At 43.9% G+C, this 19,495-nt stretch overlaps 2 protein-coding genes across 3 annotated transcripts; one reads left to right on the top strand and one right to left on the bottom strand.

The window, feature by feature from the left end:
* The first annotated feature begins 2,338 nt into the window (after nucleotides 1-2,338).
* ccnt2a (cyclin T2a) lies at nucleotides 2,339-11,969 on the top strand. 2 transcript variants are annotated; one of them, XM_031877907.1, is made up of 10 exons: nucleotides 2,339-2,534; nucleotides 3,216-3,297; nucleotides 3,404-3,532; nucleotides 3,874-3,934; nucleotides 4,511-4,573; nucleotides 5,135-5,180; nucleotides 8,091-8,254; nucleotides 8,460-8,530; nucleotides 8,872-10,102; nucleotides 10,247-11,969. In XM_031877907.1, exons 1-10 carry the CDS (start codon nucleotides 2,377-2,379, stop codon nucleotides 10,318-10,320), a joined length of 2,079 nt encoding a protein of 692 aa, XP_031733767.1. In that variant the 5' UTR covers nucleotides 2,339-2,376; the 3' UTR covers nucleotides 10,321-11,969. The 2 variants fall into 2 exon arrangements, 1 of the variants encoding a protein (XP_031733767.1); XR_004213896.1 differs by lacking the exons at nucleotides 8,460-8,530; nucleotides 8,872-10,102; nucleotides 10,247-11,969 and having other exon boundaries at nucleotides 5,135-5,576; nucleotides 8,091-8,178.
* Nucleotides 11,879-19,434, bottom strand: map3k19 (mitogen-activated protein kinase kinase kinase 19). The gene is made up of 10 exons (XM_031877906.1): nucleotides 19,345-19,434; nucleotides 18,502-18,624; nucleotides 18,106-18,248; nucleotides 17,563-17,597; nucleotides 15,268-17,430; nucleotides 14,671-14,775; nucleotides 14,335-14,570; nucleotides 13,983-14,235; nucleotides 12,946-13,154; nucleotides 11,879-12,812 (listed from the first exon to the last, which is right to left on the bottom strand). The coding sequence occupies exons 1-10, from the start codon at nucleotides 19,398-19,400 to the stop codon at nucleotides 12,695-12,697; spliced, it is 3,441 nt and encodes a 1,146-aa protein (XP_031733766.1). The 5' UTR covers nucleotides 19,401-19,434; the 3' UTR covers nucleotides 11,879-12,694.
* Between the last annotated feature and the right edge of the window lie 61 nt (nucleotides 19,435-19,495).

Below are 19,495 nucleotides of genomic sequence, written 5' to 3' on the forward strand. Positions count from 1 at the left end.
CAATAGAGATATATATATATATGCACAAGAGTTGACGCACAGCAATATATCACAGTGTCATCAGCATAAAAGTGAAGGTTAGTGTCCAACACATTTTGGCCCAGATCATTTATATAGACAGTAAATAAAAGTGGACACAACACAGAGCCTTGTGGCACACCTTTACAGACGGCTGCAATATCAGAGGATAGACCTTCATATCTGATGCACTGAGACCTATTCTCAAGGTAGCTCGTGAACCAAGCGACCGATTGCTCCGAGAGCCCTGAGTTGAGGAGCCTTAGCCTTTAAGACATCATGGTCAACTGTGTCAAATGCTTTAGACAGATCAAAATATGATCAAAATACACACACACACACACGCACGCGCACACACGCACTTTTGTGACAAAGACCCTCTCCATTGCAGGCATTTGTGGACTGTTCGAAACAATAAGAGACTCACACACAGAGTCGAATGTTTATTGTAAGGTTCTGATATGGTCTCAGGTGTGATTATTGAAGGTCGGGCCTGTAGACACAAACATATTATTGGTTATCTTTAACTAAAATGATTGAATATATTTATAGTACTGACAAATAACATGCATGTTCAAAGCACTTACCTCGGCTGTGTCTCCTCTCCAGGGTGTTCCTCCTAAAAGAGTCCCCAGGGTACAAGAGCACCATTTTACAGTTCCGGGAAGGTACCATGTGGTAATTACTAGAGGGGTGGCAGGAAAATTGAATCCTCTGTCGGGCCGGATATGTTCTCTATGGTGATGTCTTACCACAATAGAGATCATATAGATAATTGACCTTAAAATGTTAGGTATCCATTTTAATGTATTTGTTGTAGATTAGGGGAATGTGTTGTAGAGTAAGGGGCAGAGTATTTTACAGTGATGTGGAGGTCCTCGTTAGTGGCAGACTATATAAGGCTGCCATAATTACATCTAGTGCTGTCGCTGCCAGGACCACATGCTGCCCGTGGTCCCTGAAAGAGTTATGCCATGTGTTTGTTTGGTTTTTGTCGGTGAAATAAACACCTGGTTGGTTTACACGTACTCTCTGTGTCCGTCCTCCTGCTTCCGAAGTCCGAACACGAATTATTGTGTTGTGACTCAAACAACACAATAAGATCTGCACGCAAGAAGCCAACTCTACCATCCCCTTCGGCATAACACAAAGCCCCACAAGAAATTAAACAGAAAATGGCCCAGTCAATTGATTTGTTTAAAAAAAACACACTAAATATAATAAGCGTGGGAAAAACAGTGGTTGGCTCCTCTAGTGTCCGTTTAAAACTAAAAATAAACAATACATTATACAAAAAGAAACCTTTACACAAACATTTAATAGAACATGAAATGTAACCGTAATTATCTACCTTTCTAGACTGGCCACCATCCCCTCCAGCAGATAACACATTTTAACCATTATCTCACACATCTTTGATTTAATGCTATGACCTAAAAAGAATACATGTTTTCTACAATTTCACTCTTAAAATCATGCTTTTAAACATATTTTAAAAAGGAAAGAAAGAGAGCCTACCAAATCAGTCACCAAACAAAGGTTGGCCTCAAGGCTGATCAGCTGTTCTCTCAGGTTTGTCTGAGTTCAGGAGGAAAGGCCCAGGTGAACTTCCCACCCCCTTTTTTACTGCCCCCTGTTGCGTGGGTCCTAATGGTAGGCTGCCTGTTACCTGCCTGCAGTATTTGAACTGGGGGGAAAAGGCGCGTTCGATGTGCGGATCCGCCTGGTGTCAGCAGCGAGTCTGCTGTTTGACGGTCCGCTACCTGTGCGCATGGCCGAACTGAGTGAGACAGTACGGCGGATCTGCCGACCTGAGGGCGGATCCGCCCCGGAGTTGACTGCTATCTGAGTATGCCCTTCTCTAGCTAATGTCAACCCAGATAAAGCATTTCATCTGTCTTTCTTGCCCAGTGTGGTTAAATACAACACCACAAAATCATGCATCCAGTTACTGACTTTGTGTGGAAATAACTCAACTTTGAAACTAAACCCTGTGAAATATACATTTCCTTTTTTTGCCCACTTCACTCTATAGCCTACACAGGATACAAGTTTAGTTGTGTGAACTGTTTATTTATTACTGAAGGTTGGGCAATGACAATTGCATCGACCCCAACCAAACGCAAAGCTGTTTATAATGTGAATAAAAAAAATCAATATTGGTGAAAGAAAATGCCATCTATTGATACAAAACAGCATCAGAATATTTAATACTGTAAGGATGGCGATCAGATACTGAGGGAACATAACTAACCAACCAATCACCACCACACGCTGCTCTCACCTCCGAAGAAGTCGTGTTTTCCTGTGCGACACGGACGTCACATCCGTTTCCTCGATGCTGAATGTTGGAGTGCAATGGCGGCGTGCCGGGGATCCTCGTCGAAATGGTTTTTCACCCGGGAGCAACTCGAAACCACACCGTCCCGCCGTTGTGGAGTAGAACCAGACAGGGAACTCTCCTACCGACAACAAGCGGCTAATCTGATCCAAGATATGGGTCAGAGACTCAACGTGTATCCTTTGTAAACAAACTTCTCCCTCGACCAGGCTGGAAGTAGACATGGCGCTAAGGCAGACCGTCGCAGCGGGCCCGATACCGCGAGCTAATGTTAAGCTAAGAGCTTAGTTTAAGCTGCAAGTATCATGAATCATCGATTTATTATGTTTTACCTTTGCGTTTCTTAAAATACCGTTTTACGGTGGAGCTCTGAACCTGGAATCTCGCTGTATATGGTTTATGTTTAACGATAGCTATGAGCTAATATAGCACGCTAACTAGCTAGCTGTGGTCGATGTTCAAAGGGCCATTAGGCGAGTTTGCAGCTGTTGCTAGCCCCTTGCCCGCTAAACGTCTTTACCCCTCAGCCTGGTCGAGTTTAATGACCAGAAAACGAGGTGTTAACTTCGCATATGTAAGCTGAAGTTTAAAGTCATACGACACGTTCTTATTATTTAGTCAGCGCTATCATAAAGCTAGCGTAAATCACGTTAGCTAGCCTGCTGTACAAAGTGTCCTTTGCTCAACTTGAATATTTTTCTTTCATTTTACTCAGACCTTTACTTATTTTAAACAATTGTTTCGTGCTAATATGCTCAATAACGTGTGATAGAATGGCATATAGTTAGTTTGTTGACTCTGTTCTTGGCAGCTTAAGTTGCACTCACTCAAAAATTTCCCTTTACCAAAACTCCAGCTCTCAATTAACAATAAATACAGCCATTGTTTACATGCATAGATTTTATATGCACCACTCTTTCACCAAATTCCATAGGAATGTAAGTATTCTGTTACATAATTCCACACCTGCTACCTACAATCACATGTTGGGTAGAATGTTCCAGAAATCGCAGATACGCGACTATGAGAAATGTCTTTGTGCAGATAATATCTCCAACCACTTTATTCTTGGCCGCCAAAGTGGAAGAACAACCTCGGAAACTCGAACATGTGATCAAAGTGGCACACGCATGCCTAAATCCCCAAGAACCACCTCTCGACACGAAGAGTAATGTAAGTTCAGGAAGCTCTACATATTGTATGGTTGAGAGTACCCCCCCCCCTCCCTTTTTTTCTACATCTGACCTTCCAGTTCTCTCAGTGGTCATGGTTTTCCTTATGTTAAACTGGCTGTGCCAAATTCCTTTGCCCTCTACAAAGGGCTTTATTTTAACTGCCATGGCCTGCTGTCGGGGTGTACCACACGCCTACACTTCCCAAGGCTTTCAAACAATAGTAAATAGTAAAATGAGCCTCTCTGTTTGGAGTTTTTGGCCATTTGAAATCAGTTGTTAGGGGGAGAGATTAATAGACTCATTACAATTGTGTTGTAATGACTGTCTATCAAACTTCAGGCATACCTCCAGCAAGCTCAAGAGCTGGTGATACTTGAATCCATAGTGCTGCAGACCCTGGGTAAGTAGTGGTGACTGGAGTGGATGACTTGAGAGAGATAGAGCGTTTTATCATTATCTTTGGCTTATCTTCATCAGTACGGGAGTAGTGCTATTGATCACTGTTGACTGCATTTGTCACAGCCTGTTAAGTGAAATGTTTTATCAGCTGCTGTATGGGTATCTTTTCACGTGCATATTTTCAGGAAATCATGTAAAGGTGACATGTCATTCTGTCATTACAGACACTGGTCACGAAACATGGTATTGATTCGACTGTGGAATTTTGCATTGGCATTTTTTCTCTCACAAATTTAGTCTCCATTTCACTGCCGGGCCACATTTTTTGTTAATTTGTGCTCGCTTGTTGATTAAGTTCAATACTTTCATCCAAAGAGAAAGTGATTCATTTGTAACATGCATATGTGAATAGACCAAATGGTTCCACTATTCATGTTTACCAAATCGATACCTACTGGAATCTGACTTTACGGCCCTAAAATGCATCACTTGGTGTGTTTTTCGTTTAATCATAAAATGACATGTCACCTCCCAACTGTCTCTGTGTTGAACTCACCTGTCATGTATTTTGTTCCAGGCTTTGAAATTACTATTGATCACCCACACACTGATGTGGTGAAATGTTCCCAGCTAGTGCGAGGTAGAGGCTTCCTTCTTTGCTCTTTGTGCCCTCTGCTCTGATTTGTCCCACCTCAAACATGGGTGGGGAGGGGGGTGAAAACCGTGCTGACTTAATGGTTACATAACCACACACACACCTTGCTCTTTTGATGACCTTTATGAGTTCATTCTACGACACAGCACATACACATTTGCTGATGCTTATTCAGCCAAGTCCAAGACTGAATTGTATTTATTTTGTTGGGGGATTTGCCATTTTGGATCTGATAAACAGACCCCCTTAAATATTGGTTATGGTTGACACGGCTAAATCGGAGGTTCTGGCTTAATTCATAAAAATCATCCAGCTTGCTGCAAGTGTCAAAAATGTAGCAAGAGTCTGTGCCGAGTGTTGTTTTTCTTTGTCTTGGCCTTGGCTTAATCAGTGCAAACATTCACTTTCTGACCTAATGATGAAGATATGCTTTGGGCTTGCAACGATGCTAATCCTTCTCCCCCTTCCCTCCTGTTCTTTTTTTTTTTTTTTTCTTCTTTTTTTTTTTTTTTTTCTTTTTTTTTTTTTCTGTCTCTTCTCTCACAGCAAGCAAGGATCTGGCACAGACTTCCTATTTCATGGCTACCAACAGGTTGTTACCCTGCCCCTCCTTTGTTGCACTTTGACTGCACACCATAGCTTCCTGTAATGCAGGGTACCCTTTCAGTGTCCAACGGGCCCTACTTGCGCTGGCGGTTGTTGGGATGCTTGCCTCCTGCCCCTCGGCTCCCCTCCCCCGTTCAAAGGGAGCGGGACAGGGCGGCTCGTAGCGTTACCGGCCCCAGTCGCAGTGCGGTGTATTGTACAAGGGACCACGTGTTGGCACAGATGGGTTGAATGCAAGGTGTGAAGTGTAGTGGTGCGCTTGAAACCCACATGTTTGTTCGGTTGCGAAAAAGTGCATAATTCTAAAAGAAAGACACTTTGGTAGCCTGAATAGCAGCTAAAGATTTCACAGATGTAAACATTTCTCGTAGAGGTCCTTCCGGTAAGTACCACAAATACATTTTTGTATTTTTTTTTTTTGTTCTTTTTCATATCCATTTGTTCAAATTGCATTATCTTCTGCAATATTTTCCTGTCTTTAAATGCACGTTTTCTAGCTTTTCTACAACATTCTTTAGTATAAGGAGCTTATGTTAAACCTGTGACAAGAAAAACTTAATCACGACCCATTAAGGACCTGCAGAATATGTAATGAGTATAGCTATTAGGGGTGGGGGAAAAAATCGATACAGCATAGTATCGCGATATTTTGCGTGGCGATATTGTATCGATACACGGAAGCCAAGTATTGATCTTTTATTATATAAACTATAAAAAATAATTAGTTGGTCAAAACAAAGATGGAGACATTGGAGAAAGAAATCAGAAATGCGCTCCGCGTTTAAATCAGACGTCTGGACTTATTTTGGATTTTTTAACAAGGAAGGGAAGAAGGACATGAATATGACACATGGATATGACTCCGTCGCGGCGTTTTTTCACCGACACAGCCGTGCCCAAGCCCTACAGAGAACTACAGCAGTAAGAGTTGCATTAACTTGCGATGCGTGGACGTCAAGCGCAGTGGATTCCTATGTGACTATAACAGCACAATATCTCGGGGGACTGGCGACTGCTGTCTCTCGTTCTCCAAACTAGAGCAGTACACGTAAGTCACACCGGGGCAAACATTACAGACCTCCTGCAAAATGCAGCACAAGGATTGGGGATTGCCGTCAAAAACCTGGGGGTTGTAACCGACAACGCTTCTAACGTGGGCGTTGCCGTTCAGGTAACGGGATTCCTGCATGTGAAGTGTTTCGCTCACACGCTCAATCTGGCCTCACAATGGGGTTAAATCTGCCAACAGTAGCCAGGCTCATGGGGAGAGTGTGGCGCATAACTGGCTCTCTCAATAAAAATGATTGAAGTGAGATAAACAGACTGAAAACTTTATCTTATTAGATAAAACATGTTGACACCGTTTTCCTTTGGGGACATAATTTGAAGTTGAAAAAAGTAAGAAATCGCAATATGTTATCGCAATACTCGGCATATTGCAGTATCGTGAAAATATCGCAGTATCGTGATATCGTATCGTGACCTAAGTATCGTGATAATATATCGCGGGACCTCTGGTGATTCCCACCCCTAATAGCTATTTGAGTATGTCTCGTACTGATCAAAATGCATTTGGGGATTTTGAGTTATTCTAAAGCGAGGACAATGTTCTTGACGTGTCTTGTAGTCGGGGAAACTGGGTCCTTAAAGGGTTTGGTTATAGTTACCAGTGAGGGAATGGAATTCACTTTACTTCCAATAAATTGACAATGTCTGGATGCTGAATGTGAGCGGTGTTTTAAGTATTGCTCTGAGCTGGCATTTACCAAGAGTGCAGGCATGACTGTTCATGAAATTATTGTAAATGTCGGCGGTGACTGATAGCTTTGTTTAAGGCCGCTGTAATCCGACAGACCAGACTCCAGACGTTGTACTTGTCTCACGTTACACGGTTACCATCCAGCTCTTTCCTAATGTGTTTTTAAACACAATGTGTTCATGGCATAAGTCTGTGGTCTATGATCTATGATTGTGTAGAACCTACTTTCAATCTAAAAACGACAACCTTGATGCTTGTTTGATATTAGCTGATTCATACTTGATTCACCATAGGGAAGCTAGCAAAGAACCAAAGTTCAGTGTTGCTGTAGCAGTTTGTATCTGCAAATACCATTTGTCTGACATTATTTGTTACTTTAGATACGATATGAATATATTTTCCTGTGTAATTATGATCTAAACTTGCATTACTCCACCCAATTTCCTTTTTTGCAGGACAATGTTGCATGTTTTCTAGTCACCATAGGTCAGATTGGCTTTGATATTTATATTTAGTAAGGCTCTTAGTGTTGAGACTACTCCAGTGTACCCCTAACACAGTCAGCACTGGTGCCATGTTGTATCCAGGGAGCTACAGGGCCCACTAGGTTTATTCCCTTCAAAACAGTCACAGAGTCCCACGCAGAGAGGGTTGTAGGAGCAGCCCCTCGTCGGTTAACTGTCCAATGATGTAACTGTCACATGTGTGGCCTCAGTGTTTCACAATGGGACTACACTTAGCTACCACACATGGCCCCCTCACCTTTTGTTTCGACATTTAAACCAGCCAGGTTCCTTGGAACAAAAATTGTTTTCACGACACTATTCAATGCTTATTTTTTTTAATCCCACTGTGAATTGTGTCCTTGCATACGACAAACTGTTACAGTGTCAGACAGTGAAATGTACAAACACCATTAAATAATGGCTCATCTTTTGCAACCAATGCCTACAGAAGATTAAAACGGTCTGCTCCCTCTTGTGTTTTCTTTTCTTTTTTCTACATATGTGGGACCCATCGGGATACCGCCTGGCCTGAATCCACCCACTCACATTCCTGTACCCTCACATATGTGAAATATTCACTCTGTCTCACACACACACTCATCACACACGCATACCTTCACCGGCTATGCAGTCTACACCTCACCACCTTCTGCCTCCAGTACAAGCCCACAGTGATCTCCTGCGTGTGCATCCACCTGGCGTGCAAGTGGTCCAACTGGGAGATCCCAGTTTCCACTGACGGGAAACACTGGTGGGAGTACGTGGACAACTCGGTCACCCTCGAGCTGCTGGATGGTGAGATTGAGTTAATGTGTTTTAAATGACATGGCGGCGATTTCTCACATCTTGCTATATATTTAGGAAGGTGTTTACTTGGGGAAAGGGTCATAGAATTAAAATATTTTAAGGGGGGAGTATTAAGATAATGGAGGCCGTTGTGTCAGTGTTGCAGCAGAGTTTGAAGTGTTTTGATGATAACGCACACGCCTTGTGCTTGTAGAGTTGACCCACGAGTTTCTGCAGATTCTGGAGAAGACACCCAGCCGGTTAAAGAGGATACGCAACTGGAGGGTAAGATGCACTGCTGCTCTGTTTCATACATGGGAAAGACGTGTCTGGCATGCCCATTGGATTTCAACTATAAGCGCAGGATGTATTAAAGTACATAGCCTAACCAAAACAGTTCTGAAAACGATTTGAATAGTCGAAAGTATATGACTTATGAATTACACCCCAGTTTGTCAAACCACCATATAACAATGTTGGTGGCAGTGTTGCAACACAAATATTTACAGAACAGAAATCTACCCACTACATTGATTGGTTGTCCCACTGCTAAACCCCGTTCAGAGAGCACACTGTCAACTGAATAAAACTCTTACCACCGTTACAAATCTCTTTCTATCCCCTAGGCCACACAAGCTGCCAAGAAGCCCAAGGGCGACAGCTCTCAGTTGACCGACAACTCGTTTCCCGGGCCTTCCATGCTCCATGATCATGGCGATGCACCGCTCTCCGTCACCTCAAGTTTCTCTAAAGCAAGCGGCGCTTTCACCGCCATGCCCGGCCAGTCCCTGGACACCTTGGCCGGGACGTACAACCCAGCTAGCCACAGCGAGTGGCCCCTGGTCAACCAGAGCCAAGCAGGTTACCCTCCCACCTGTATAAAACAGGAACCCCTCAGCATCCCTCTCCAAGAGCCCTCTTTGCTTCAGCATCCGTCGGCATACAGGACTGAGAAAACGTTAGACTTCATCCCTGTCAAACAGGAACCAAAGGGAGCTGGTGGGAGCGGAGTGGGCAAGCATCAGCCTCAGTCTGCCAACCCTCTGCCAGCTCAGCCTCCGCAACCGTCTCCAGCTCAGAAGCTCTCCCTGGACAAATACAGAGAGAAACACGCTGCGGAGCTGGTGGTCTCTGGGCAGAAACGCGGTCTGGAGCAGCACGGGGGAATAATGGATTTCGATGTGAGGGGGGATATGTTATCTTCCTCCTCTTCTACCTATGCATCATCCTCTTCTGCGAGCCAAGTAGACTATAGAAAGCATTCACAGCTCCACCAAGCATCCCATGGTGGTGGTGGGAGCACCACCGCCTCCCCAATGAAAATCAAAGTCCCCTCCTCGACTTCAGGGCAAGATAGACGTCACCACGGTGACAAACGGGACAAAGGCTCGCTTAAACTCCGCCTGGCCGTCCCTGGGTCTGGCGGCAGCTCCCAGCTGGATAGAAGTGGACAGCCAATCAAAGATGAACTTAAGATGAAGATAAAAGTCTCGTCGTCCGAGCGCCACAGCTCATCAGACGAGGGCGTGGCCAACAACATCAAGAGTAAACATTCCAGCCCTCTGGTGAGCAAGGAGAAACACCGCGGAGCAGATCAAAGCCTCCATCGCCACCACAAGCACAGTCACCAACATCCACACACGCACAGCGGGAATGGTGGGGCAGGCCCGCTACGGGGCCCACCAGGACTGATCGGCATGGATGGGACTGCGCTCCCTCCGCCCGCATCCGCCTCGTTGTCGTCATCGCGCAAGAGGGTGTACCCCGAGGCCGGCCACAACCACCACCCTTCCTCCTCATTCTCCACTTCATGCTCCAAAGTGAGCAAAATCTCCAAGGGTGGCACTGGTGCTGCAGGTACATCTTTTTCTCTCCCCTTTTCTCCTCCTGGCTCCTCTCCTGTACTGCAGTGTGTCTCGTCTGGCTTGCAGCTCTGTGGCTAACCTCACTCCCTCCTCCTCCTTATTCTTGTTTCTCCTCCTCCCCTCCTGTCATACCCAGGTGGGCTGCGGACCTCTCAGCAGTACCCTCCTCCTAGCGAATCGCCACATGAAGTGGGAGAGCAGAGACACTGAGTCCACCGCTCTGCAGCCATGGCCAGCCCATGGAAATGGCAACAAACTACCCACACAGCTCAGACTATGCTCACCTCCCTGTTAAGTGCCCTAAGGAAACAACTCTTTGTCATGATAAACCCTTTACTGAAAGGCAGAAAAATAACTTATCTTCAAAAAAGATAAGTATTGTTGGACTTCTCAATTTCTGAGAGACAAGAAAGATGAAAACAGAATTATGCTTCCTGTCAGATCTCTGGGCTGTGACACTCAGTCCTGTATTTCTGTTTGTGTTGAATCGCTGCTTGGTTCTCCTTCCTCCTCAAATGAGTCTAGGAATGTGCAAAAGTGTGTTTTCACCGCTGGGGGAAAGTCTTCCCTACATTTCAGATCTAAACATGGGAAAAAAAAGTATTACAAGTACTATAAGAGGCATGGAAGGTGCACCTTTTTTTTCATTTTCGTCAATTTTTTTAAAACAAGTAATTTAATTGAATCACATTTCTGCGGTTATATGGAGGAAGCCAGTGGCCAGCTGGAGATGAGTTCAAGTTATGTTTGCTGGCATTCCATTTAGTACTGTTGATGGATGCAATTATTATTTTTTTAGGTGTAAAGTTTCATCTCCTCAATTTCTTTCTTGTTGTGATTTCTTTTTATACTTCAGTACTGTGCGTATGATTTGCATGTTTCAATCATCAAAGGGATTTAAAAGGAGAACGCGTACTTGCTGTTTACAGAAAGTGGAGATAAATGTACATACGTTTTTGTATGTTTAAAGAAAAAAGAAAAAAAGCTATACCATGACTACTCAGGTTTGGAGCTGCTTGTAAGTATAACAAGATAACTATAATACCTATAAAATACTTTTATTTTGTTGATCAACGGATTGGGCATCGTTGGGTGAATGATTGCAGCATTCCACTGGTGTGTGTGTGTGTGTGTGTGTGTGTGTGTGCGTGTGCGCGTGTGTGTGTGTGTGTTTCTACCAACCTTCCTACAGGGGATGCTGTACTGTGCTTTTCCATCACAGGGAAGATCAGTTGATGCCCTCAGTAACGCAGGCACATCTAACACCTACTTATCACATCGGAGCCATGCAATTTGTACCAAAAAAATATTTTTTGGGACCTATAAGTGGACCTTAAGCTAGATGCCAAAGGTTGTGCCTCAAAAGAAGAAAACAACTAACAAAGACAGTAGTAGTGTGCTATTAAAATTTACATAACCCTTTTTACTTTGAAGGGCATCAGACATAATTTTATGACATGAAGCTGTACCCCTTAGATGTCAGCAGGGGATTCATGCAAGTATTGTTAATCAGCCATTAACATAGTACTATATAGGAAAAAGAAAATACCCTTGCTGGCTCAGAGCCCTTCAACAGTTGTCGGATTAGTGACCAATTTTCAATATGCAACATGACCTGCTGAATATCGTTTATAAACCTCAAGTATCTGAAGTGTGGACGTCCCTTATAGGTTTTGTCACTGATGCCCTCATTAACATTTACAGCCATGTACCTGTCTGGACATGTCTCATCACAACAGTTTCATACATTAAACTCCATATTGTTCCCAGATTTAGACCTGACCGCCTCCTCTGTTCTTCACCGGGTTATTCAAAATACTTGAGCCTGAGGCCGTTTGGACCCATTACGGATCAACGGTTGGGCACAAGGAGCAAAAGCAGATGTGGACAAATAAGCCTAACCTATTTTTTTTTTTTCATTTTAATATTACAAATAAACTCCAAAGTCACCACTACGCTGACACAGTATGAACCTTGGTTGTTGCTGTTTTATTATGCATTATACATGTTTCTAGAGTTTAGGAGGAAAGAAACTTGTTGACTTGAATATGAGACATACATGTACTATTCCTTATAGTAATACCAAGTTCTTATCACTTTCATGTCTTAGTCACAACTTTACCCAATGATTCCTCAATAACTCATCAGTGGAAAGCTAATGGGAAGTAGTTAACATTTTCAACATGCTGCAATATGGATTAGACGCATTTTTATCAATCTACATATATCACAAAGCAGAGAGACCTAGTTATAAGTACGGTACTTAGAAGATTGGCACATTTATAAGATTTCTATAGAAAATATTCAAATTCTGTTAAGTCAGTTCACATTTTATAGGTTCTATAAAAGTTAAATGTATAAAAGTGCTTCTCATATAGTTTCTTAAATGTCAGTTTAAGAATGCAATTATGACTTCTTTTTTTATATACTTTGTGCTCTCAACCATACTACTAGTGCATCTCTGGGGATAGGTGGTAGGCCCTCAAAGCATACTTTTATTTTCTGAGTCATCAATCTGAATTTAAAAAAAAATGAAGTCTAAATTGAATGGAACCTGAAAACATTGTGTGTTAAGTGTAACTTGTTAACCACACAGTCCCTCTGGGTGAGCACAGCAGTTCTTTGAGTGCGCTCCAGTCTCACGCTGGGAGATGAATGAATGCTTCAGCAGCTGGTCTGCAGATGGCCGAAGTCTCTGGTCACTGGAGTTGAGAGAGAGAAAAAAAAGTTTTAAGTTATAAGAGAACTTATTCTAAGTTTTCACTAGAATTAAATTAGGGATAGTTCAGAGTGAGTATGAAAGGAAATTGCCAGTTTGCACAGACGACAGGTCACCTTGTCAAGCTGATTTTCACAAAATCCTTGGCATGATCCGAAAACCCATTTAGCAAGGCGGGCATCAACCCTCGTTGAGCCCCGACGTAAAACAAGGCAGCCATCTTGTCCATGTGTGCCAGCGGTGGTTTCCCTGTGGCCATCTCAAACACTGTGCAACCCACACTCCATATGTCTGACTTCCTGCCATATCCTGTCTCATTGATAACCTGACGAGTGGATGAGATGATAAAAGAGTCGGGTAAGATTAAAGCCAAGTTCACACTAACTGACTTGCAAAGTTGTCAGATTGCTGCACTGTTCACGCTACACTTGCTTTCTTGGAATTGGGACTCTTAAAGATGTCGTTTTCACACAACATGACTTACCAGCGACAGTGTCACACACTACAGGATCTTCCACCTGTAGAATTCACTTTTTCTCTCCAAATTATTTTTTGTCACGAGATCACACGAGTAGTGACAGTAAATAATGTAAATACCATGAAAGAGGAATTTTTTTGTTCAAGCAATACGCGGAACTCTGCTTGTAGTCATGCCTATGGATGTAGTCGGAATGCGTGTTTACGACATTTTCACAATTATTTACTATTTCTAGCTGTTCCCTGTAGACGCAACAACAACGGTGGTCTGTGTTGCAAATGTGACAATCGGAGTAAAAATCCTAATCTTACAGGCGACTTTTGTCTTGCACTCTCGTTGGCTGCAGATCCCAAACAGACTCCCTGACAGTTCCAGGTATTTAGCATGCTAGATATCTTGAATGTGTCTGCAATGCACCACCGAGCCTCTCAGCTAGTGTCTTTGAGCAGTTCACACAGCGCTCAAGCTCTAGTTTGCCTCTGATCTGGGGCTGTTGTCAGGGAGCTCTAAAAACTGTCGGCGAGCGGAAAATCGGAGGCTAAAGTTGTGTCGTGTGAACTCAGCATAAAATGGTAATTTTTCGTTTAGCTGACGAAGAAATTATTACAACTTCAATAATTGAAAAGGAGCCATCAGCCATCTTCACAGATGAGAAGGCCATCTTAATGCATCTACCTCCGGTGCCATCCAGTAAGGTGTGCCGTGGACGGACTTGAGCAGATCTCCGCTGTTGCTGGCGGTGTGGTTTAGGCAGCTGAGACGGCGCGCGCAGCCAAAGTCTATAAGCTTGATGACGCCAGTGGGCATCAGCATGACGTTGTTTCCCTTCAAGTCTCGATGAATCACCCTGTTCAGGTGAAGGTAGGCCACCCCTTCAAGGATCTGATGGGTGTATAGAGCCAGGACACGCTCTGGCAGGGGACCAAACCTGAGGGCAGTTGAAGTCATTAGTACAGACCAGTTATTGTTAAACCCTCTGATATTCCAAAGCTCAATGTCTCAACAGACTTCTGGGTAAGTTGTCAACCTGTGAAGGATGCTGGCGATGGATCCTCCTGGGATGTATTCCATGAAGATGGAAACCACATGCTGATACAGTGAGGTACCCATAAAGCCCACAATGTTGGCGTGTCTGAGGGTTTTTAGCAGCTCCACTTCCCCCTGCAGATGTCCGTACTCCTTCGCAGTGTCGGGGTCAGAGGAATCAAGGCTAACCTGTTTCACAGCGATCAGCTGGCCCTGGCTAGTCAGGCCGCAGTACACCTGGTAAGAAGGCAGCAGTGATCGCCAGGGTTAGCTGAGTATCAATGTCTGCTCCCAATAATGCTTTAAACCTTACTTTGTCATGAATTTCCATACTTACTGTCCCATATGCTCCCCTGCCGAGTACTTCGCCATTTGTCCATGTGATGGCGTCATCTACAACCAACCCAGAGCCAAGAAGACCACCACCGTCTGTTGAATTATCCTGCAACAAAATACACAGAATTCACAAATGTATTTTTTTTTTTTTTACAAAAAACCACAATGTCATTATTTTTTTAGTGAAAGATTATGAAGTTGAGTAGAGGGACTAAACCTAAAGCAAGGCCCTCTCCAGGGTAATACATGTTTTCTTTTCACACACCTCTTGGATTGGAGAAACACCTGTTGCACAGCGTGTCAAAAGTAAAATTGGTTCAACATGCTTAATTGTGCAGACCTTAAGGTAAACCGTATCATCTTAATGGAACTTCTAATATGCGCCAACAATGTAAACATTTATAAAACCCTGATACAGAGACAGGACTGTTGCTCTGTGCATGTGGAAAAGTGCACCTTTATGAACCATGATGCAACGGAAAGTCTGCTTATGTAACTATTAACTATATTGCAAAGGAAGGTTAAAGAAAAATATAAATTTAGGACTACAAAAAAATATATATTTTTTAAATAAATACTTTTGGCCATGAAAGCTTACCTCAGGAAATGTCTTTCTTTCTGATACATAATCATCTTCTCTGTTGGACTCCAGGTTTTCAGGGCTTATGGATACATCCCTATCATCTAATGAGATCAACTCCTCAGCCAGACATTGTAGCAGGTCATCTGTAAGCGGCCCGTCCCCCGCCACATCCAGGAAATTCTGGTAAACTGGTGACATGATGGTGAGGCTGGTGCTGGAAGACGTCCAGGTGTTGATCTTCGGCTGTTGGGTGCTTTGAGCTGACACAAGCTCAGGAACCGGTCGGTTTGGGTCTCTTATTTCTTGCATATTTATGTGTGATCTATGATCGTCGGCATTAGATGAAGCTGCTGGCATAGTCAATGTTTTGTCATTTGATTTGATTGTTTCAGACCCATATCTAGAAAGAGTCTCCTTTATGGTAGATAACATAGTTTCTTGAGCACTGCTTTGACAAATTCCAACATCCTTGGAAGGAACTAACTCAGCCTTTGTGTGTCTATCCTCCTTTAATTTGTGTGTGCCTTTCCTTGGAACAGCTGCAATGTGAGGTTTTATCCTTGAGGACGCAAATTTTGGTTTGCTTTTAGTGGAAACCACGACACTCTCCCCCGGACTTATCCTCTGCGCTTGTTTCAATGGTCTGTTTTGGGCTTTATGGCACTGTTGTGGCTTCCTTGGCGGAGCAGACTGCACTTGTCTGCCCTTCACTTTCTCGCAGGAGCTGGAAACTCGCAGGTTATCATAGATAGGACCGGCAAACATCTCGTAAATGGCCGGTCCATCATCCCCGCTCTGTATCTGCTGAAACATGTCTTTGTAGGTGATAAAGTCCATGGTAGATTTCGACTTCGGTGTCCCCGCTAGACCGGGTCTCTTTAACTGCCGGATGCTCTTCAGCTCTCTCGTTGGTGCATGCTGTTGAGCTCTGTTCATCTTGTCAGAATTTGCTCTTTTGCCCTGATCACTAAGCTTCTTTCGTGGTGAGGGGGTGCCAGTGTGAGAATGAGCACCGTTAAAAGATTTGAGCTTTGACTTTACTTTTGTGGAAGTCTCTCCACTAATCATTAGCTCGGGGCCGTTCCTCGTTTTGTCCTTAACTTGTGTGGAATGCTTCAGATTGCTTTTGGACTTGTTCCGATTGAGGATGCTTCGGTCTTTGTGTGCAAGCACGTTGAAGGACTGCTGGGTCGTTTGAATGTCGGCTCTTAGTTCACAGTTTATGCTGGTTCTTCTGTCCTTGTTCAGGACAAGTTTTAAGGCCTTCAACATCCTCTCATCTCCCTTGGGATCCATGTCTGACCGTGGAAGGTTTCCAGCCGGAGTATATAATTGAATTGTCTCCTCGGTAGTGCCAGTAGGTATCTTTACATCCTCCCTACAAGGGATTGGATCATATACCTGGGTTTCTTCACAACAGGAATCCCTAATTGTTATTCTTGTCTGTTTTATATGCTGCAGGTCGTTTCTGTAAGTCCCTTCAGAGTATGCACTAGCATCACCTTGGTCATTATTCATATGGGCTATTATCCCATGGCTAATCTCAGTGTCAGGCTCTGGGGTGCAGCCCACATGGTTCCTTTCCTCCTTAGACTTTGATGTGATAGATAATTCATCGTTCACAGTGTCTCCTTGTTGTGCATATTGATATTTAATAAAGGAGTTGTTGGTTGCTTGGCCTTCAGAGTGAGAGTTTGTAAGATCGATGGGCTCTTCATCCAGGCCATGTGCCGACCTATGGATGGGTGGAATGTGACTGATCTTTGACAAAACTTTAAAATGCTGCCGTTTCTCCCCAACCAAATCAGCCTCAGTGGGGCTTGCGTCGTTCGAACGCCACGCCAGTCTCTTTTGAATTAACTTCATATGTCTTTCCCCTGAAGCTCTCCCACACACATCCCTCTCATCTTCCTCATCCTCATCCTCCAGATCGAAGGAACTCTGGCTGCTGGACCCGCTCTCTTCACTACCCCCCTTAGTGGTCAGAAGGCCAGTGCGTGGGCTGCCCCAGGACAGCCTTTCTCTCCTCAGCCAGGCCCTGGAGCAAAGGGGGCTTCTGCTGATGGGCTTCAGGGGAACACGGTGCTTTAGCGCTGGCAGAGCGGCACCGTCCCTGGGCCGGCTGTCTAGCGGTGCCAACAGTTTGGGCGTTCTGGGATGCAGAGCCAGCAAGGGTCCCTGCACGAATCGGCACAGAATACAGACATTGACAGTTATTCAATGGTTAGGACTTGTGGGGTAGACAAATTGAATGAATGTCAGTATGACAAGACAAAAGGTGAAGGTGATACAAGGACGGTTTAAATTCACCTTTTGTTCATTTACAGTGTCTTGGAAGACCAGTCCTGCAGATAGAGAGATTTTACATTAAAACGACATGCACACAGGCATCATCAGCAAACAAAAAAACTTTTTTTATTTTGAATACATTAAGACACTTTTTTACCACTATAGTGTTATTTATACCTGAAAAGCAAGACAATTAAAAAGTACGGTAATTCTATTTTATTTTACTGCACTCCCATGATACTTTGGATCATGGTAACCCATCTGCCTCCAGCTGGCTACCTGAGGCTAGTGTTGCTTGCACATTGAAATAATTTCCGTCGAAGAAAAATGTTTTCTCCTCGAAGCTTAAGACAGAAAGTGTATTGATCAATTTGACCCGGACAGATGTGATCACTATCAGAGATTTCTACTGTGCATTATGTACAACACTGTTTCCTTTTGAATATTCATAACATAAGGAAAAATAAATGTAAGTCCTCTGTTCTACAAATAATACTGCTATGTAATTTATGTAATTTAAGTATTATAATATAAGTTAAAGCTTTAATAACCACATTTACATACGGGTCTGAATGTGTGCTCTGGCCTGCATCAACAGTAGGGGTTCCATGATGCTGGGGGCTGATTGGCTGAGCTGGCTCGGCTCAGCCACAGACAGCAGGGCGGGGGAGGATGGAGATGCAGCAACCACACTTCTTGTCCTCTGCCTGTAAGGGACAACTCAAAATCAGACCTTTTTTGTCGAGTTTTGTGCGAGTGCCTCAGATTTCTTCAGTACAAAAAAGTACAATTATCAGAATACGGAAGGGCAGTATTTTCAGTCTATTTCATTAAATGTTTAATTTCCAACTGTCAGTATCTCTCTTTATATGCGATGTTGACACATTACCATATTCTGCTTTTGATTGGTGTTTCTTAAGCAATGGCAAATGCCTAAATGAGTCCAGCTACAGCATGTACCTGTTTTGAGGGGGAACCGGCAGGCAGGAGGTCCTGGTACTCAGCAAACCAGGTGAGGGAGCAGGATCCAGATGGCTCCAGCGTCTGCTGCTGTCTCCCAGGCTCGGCAGAGACAAACCTCCTCTACTGAGGCGAAGAGGAGAGAACACAGACAGGAATGTGGTTAACTTTGCCTTCGAAAGGAGTGTTTGTACTCAGGGGGTGTTTTTTGGGGCTCAACTGAGAAAATTGCGAATGCTGATGACTTTTATTATCTTGTGCTGAACTGAACATAATGCCAAAAGCAAAATTTCCCCTCCCATCTCTCTCTCTACATTACTGGAAGCTGATGCTATGAAATTAGAGACCTGCTCAAAGACCTTTATTCTACTTGGAGAGCTTGGACTTTATTCAGTGGTGAGAGCGTCACATAGCAGACAATGAGCTGATTCACCGAAGCCCTCTCTCTCCCTCCCGTTGCCTGTGGTTCTAACCTGTTTGGGCAGAACAGCTTATCCTCTGGACACAGTGACAGGTGCCTGCATACAGGACAGGAGTGTAACCAGATAGGACACCATTCTACTGGTTGGTGTAAAGTAAGAGGCAGTTGTTGACTAGCCCAGGGAGAGTGAGCTGTGTATTCAAGCGACTGTGTTTGTGTGTGTGTATGGGGGAGTGTTAACTGTTCGCGCAAAAAATGTTTGTGGTTACATGTTTGGACAGATGTTGATGTCTGCACTGTCAACACTATCAGCTAAATGCCATCAGCTTGGGGATTATCACTTATTTTCAGCCAGAACACACTCAAGGGAATGTGTGTGTGTGTGTGTCTGTTTTTGTGTGTTGGTGTGAGACCCTACCCACCTGCTTCCCCTCCCTGCATCCTGGTAGGCCTGCCTGATGTCTCTCAGTGTTTCCATGGCGTTTTGGAAACAGAAGGGGATTCCCTTATCTGCTCCGCACGCACGCACACACACACACACACACACACACACACACACACACACACACACAC

Source organism: Anarrhichthys ocellatus, unplaced genomic scaffold, assembly GCF_004355925.1.
Source record: "Anarrhichthys ocellatus isolate YVR2014 unplaced genomic scaffold, GSC_Weel_1.0 scaffold154, whole genome shotgun sequence".
NCBI lineage: Eukaryota > Metazoa > Chordata > Actinopteri > Perciformes > Anarhichadidae > Anarrhichthys > Anarrhichthys ocellatus.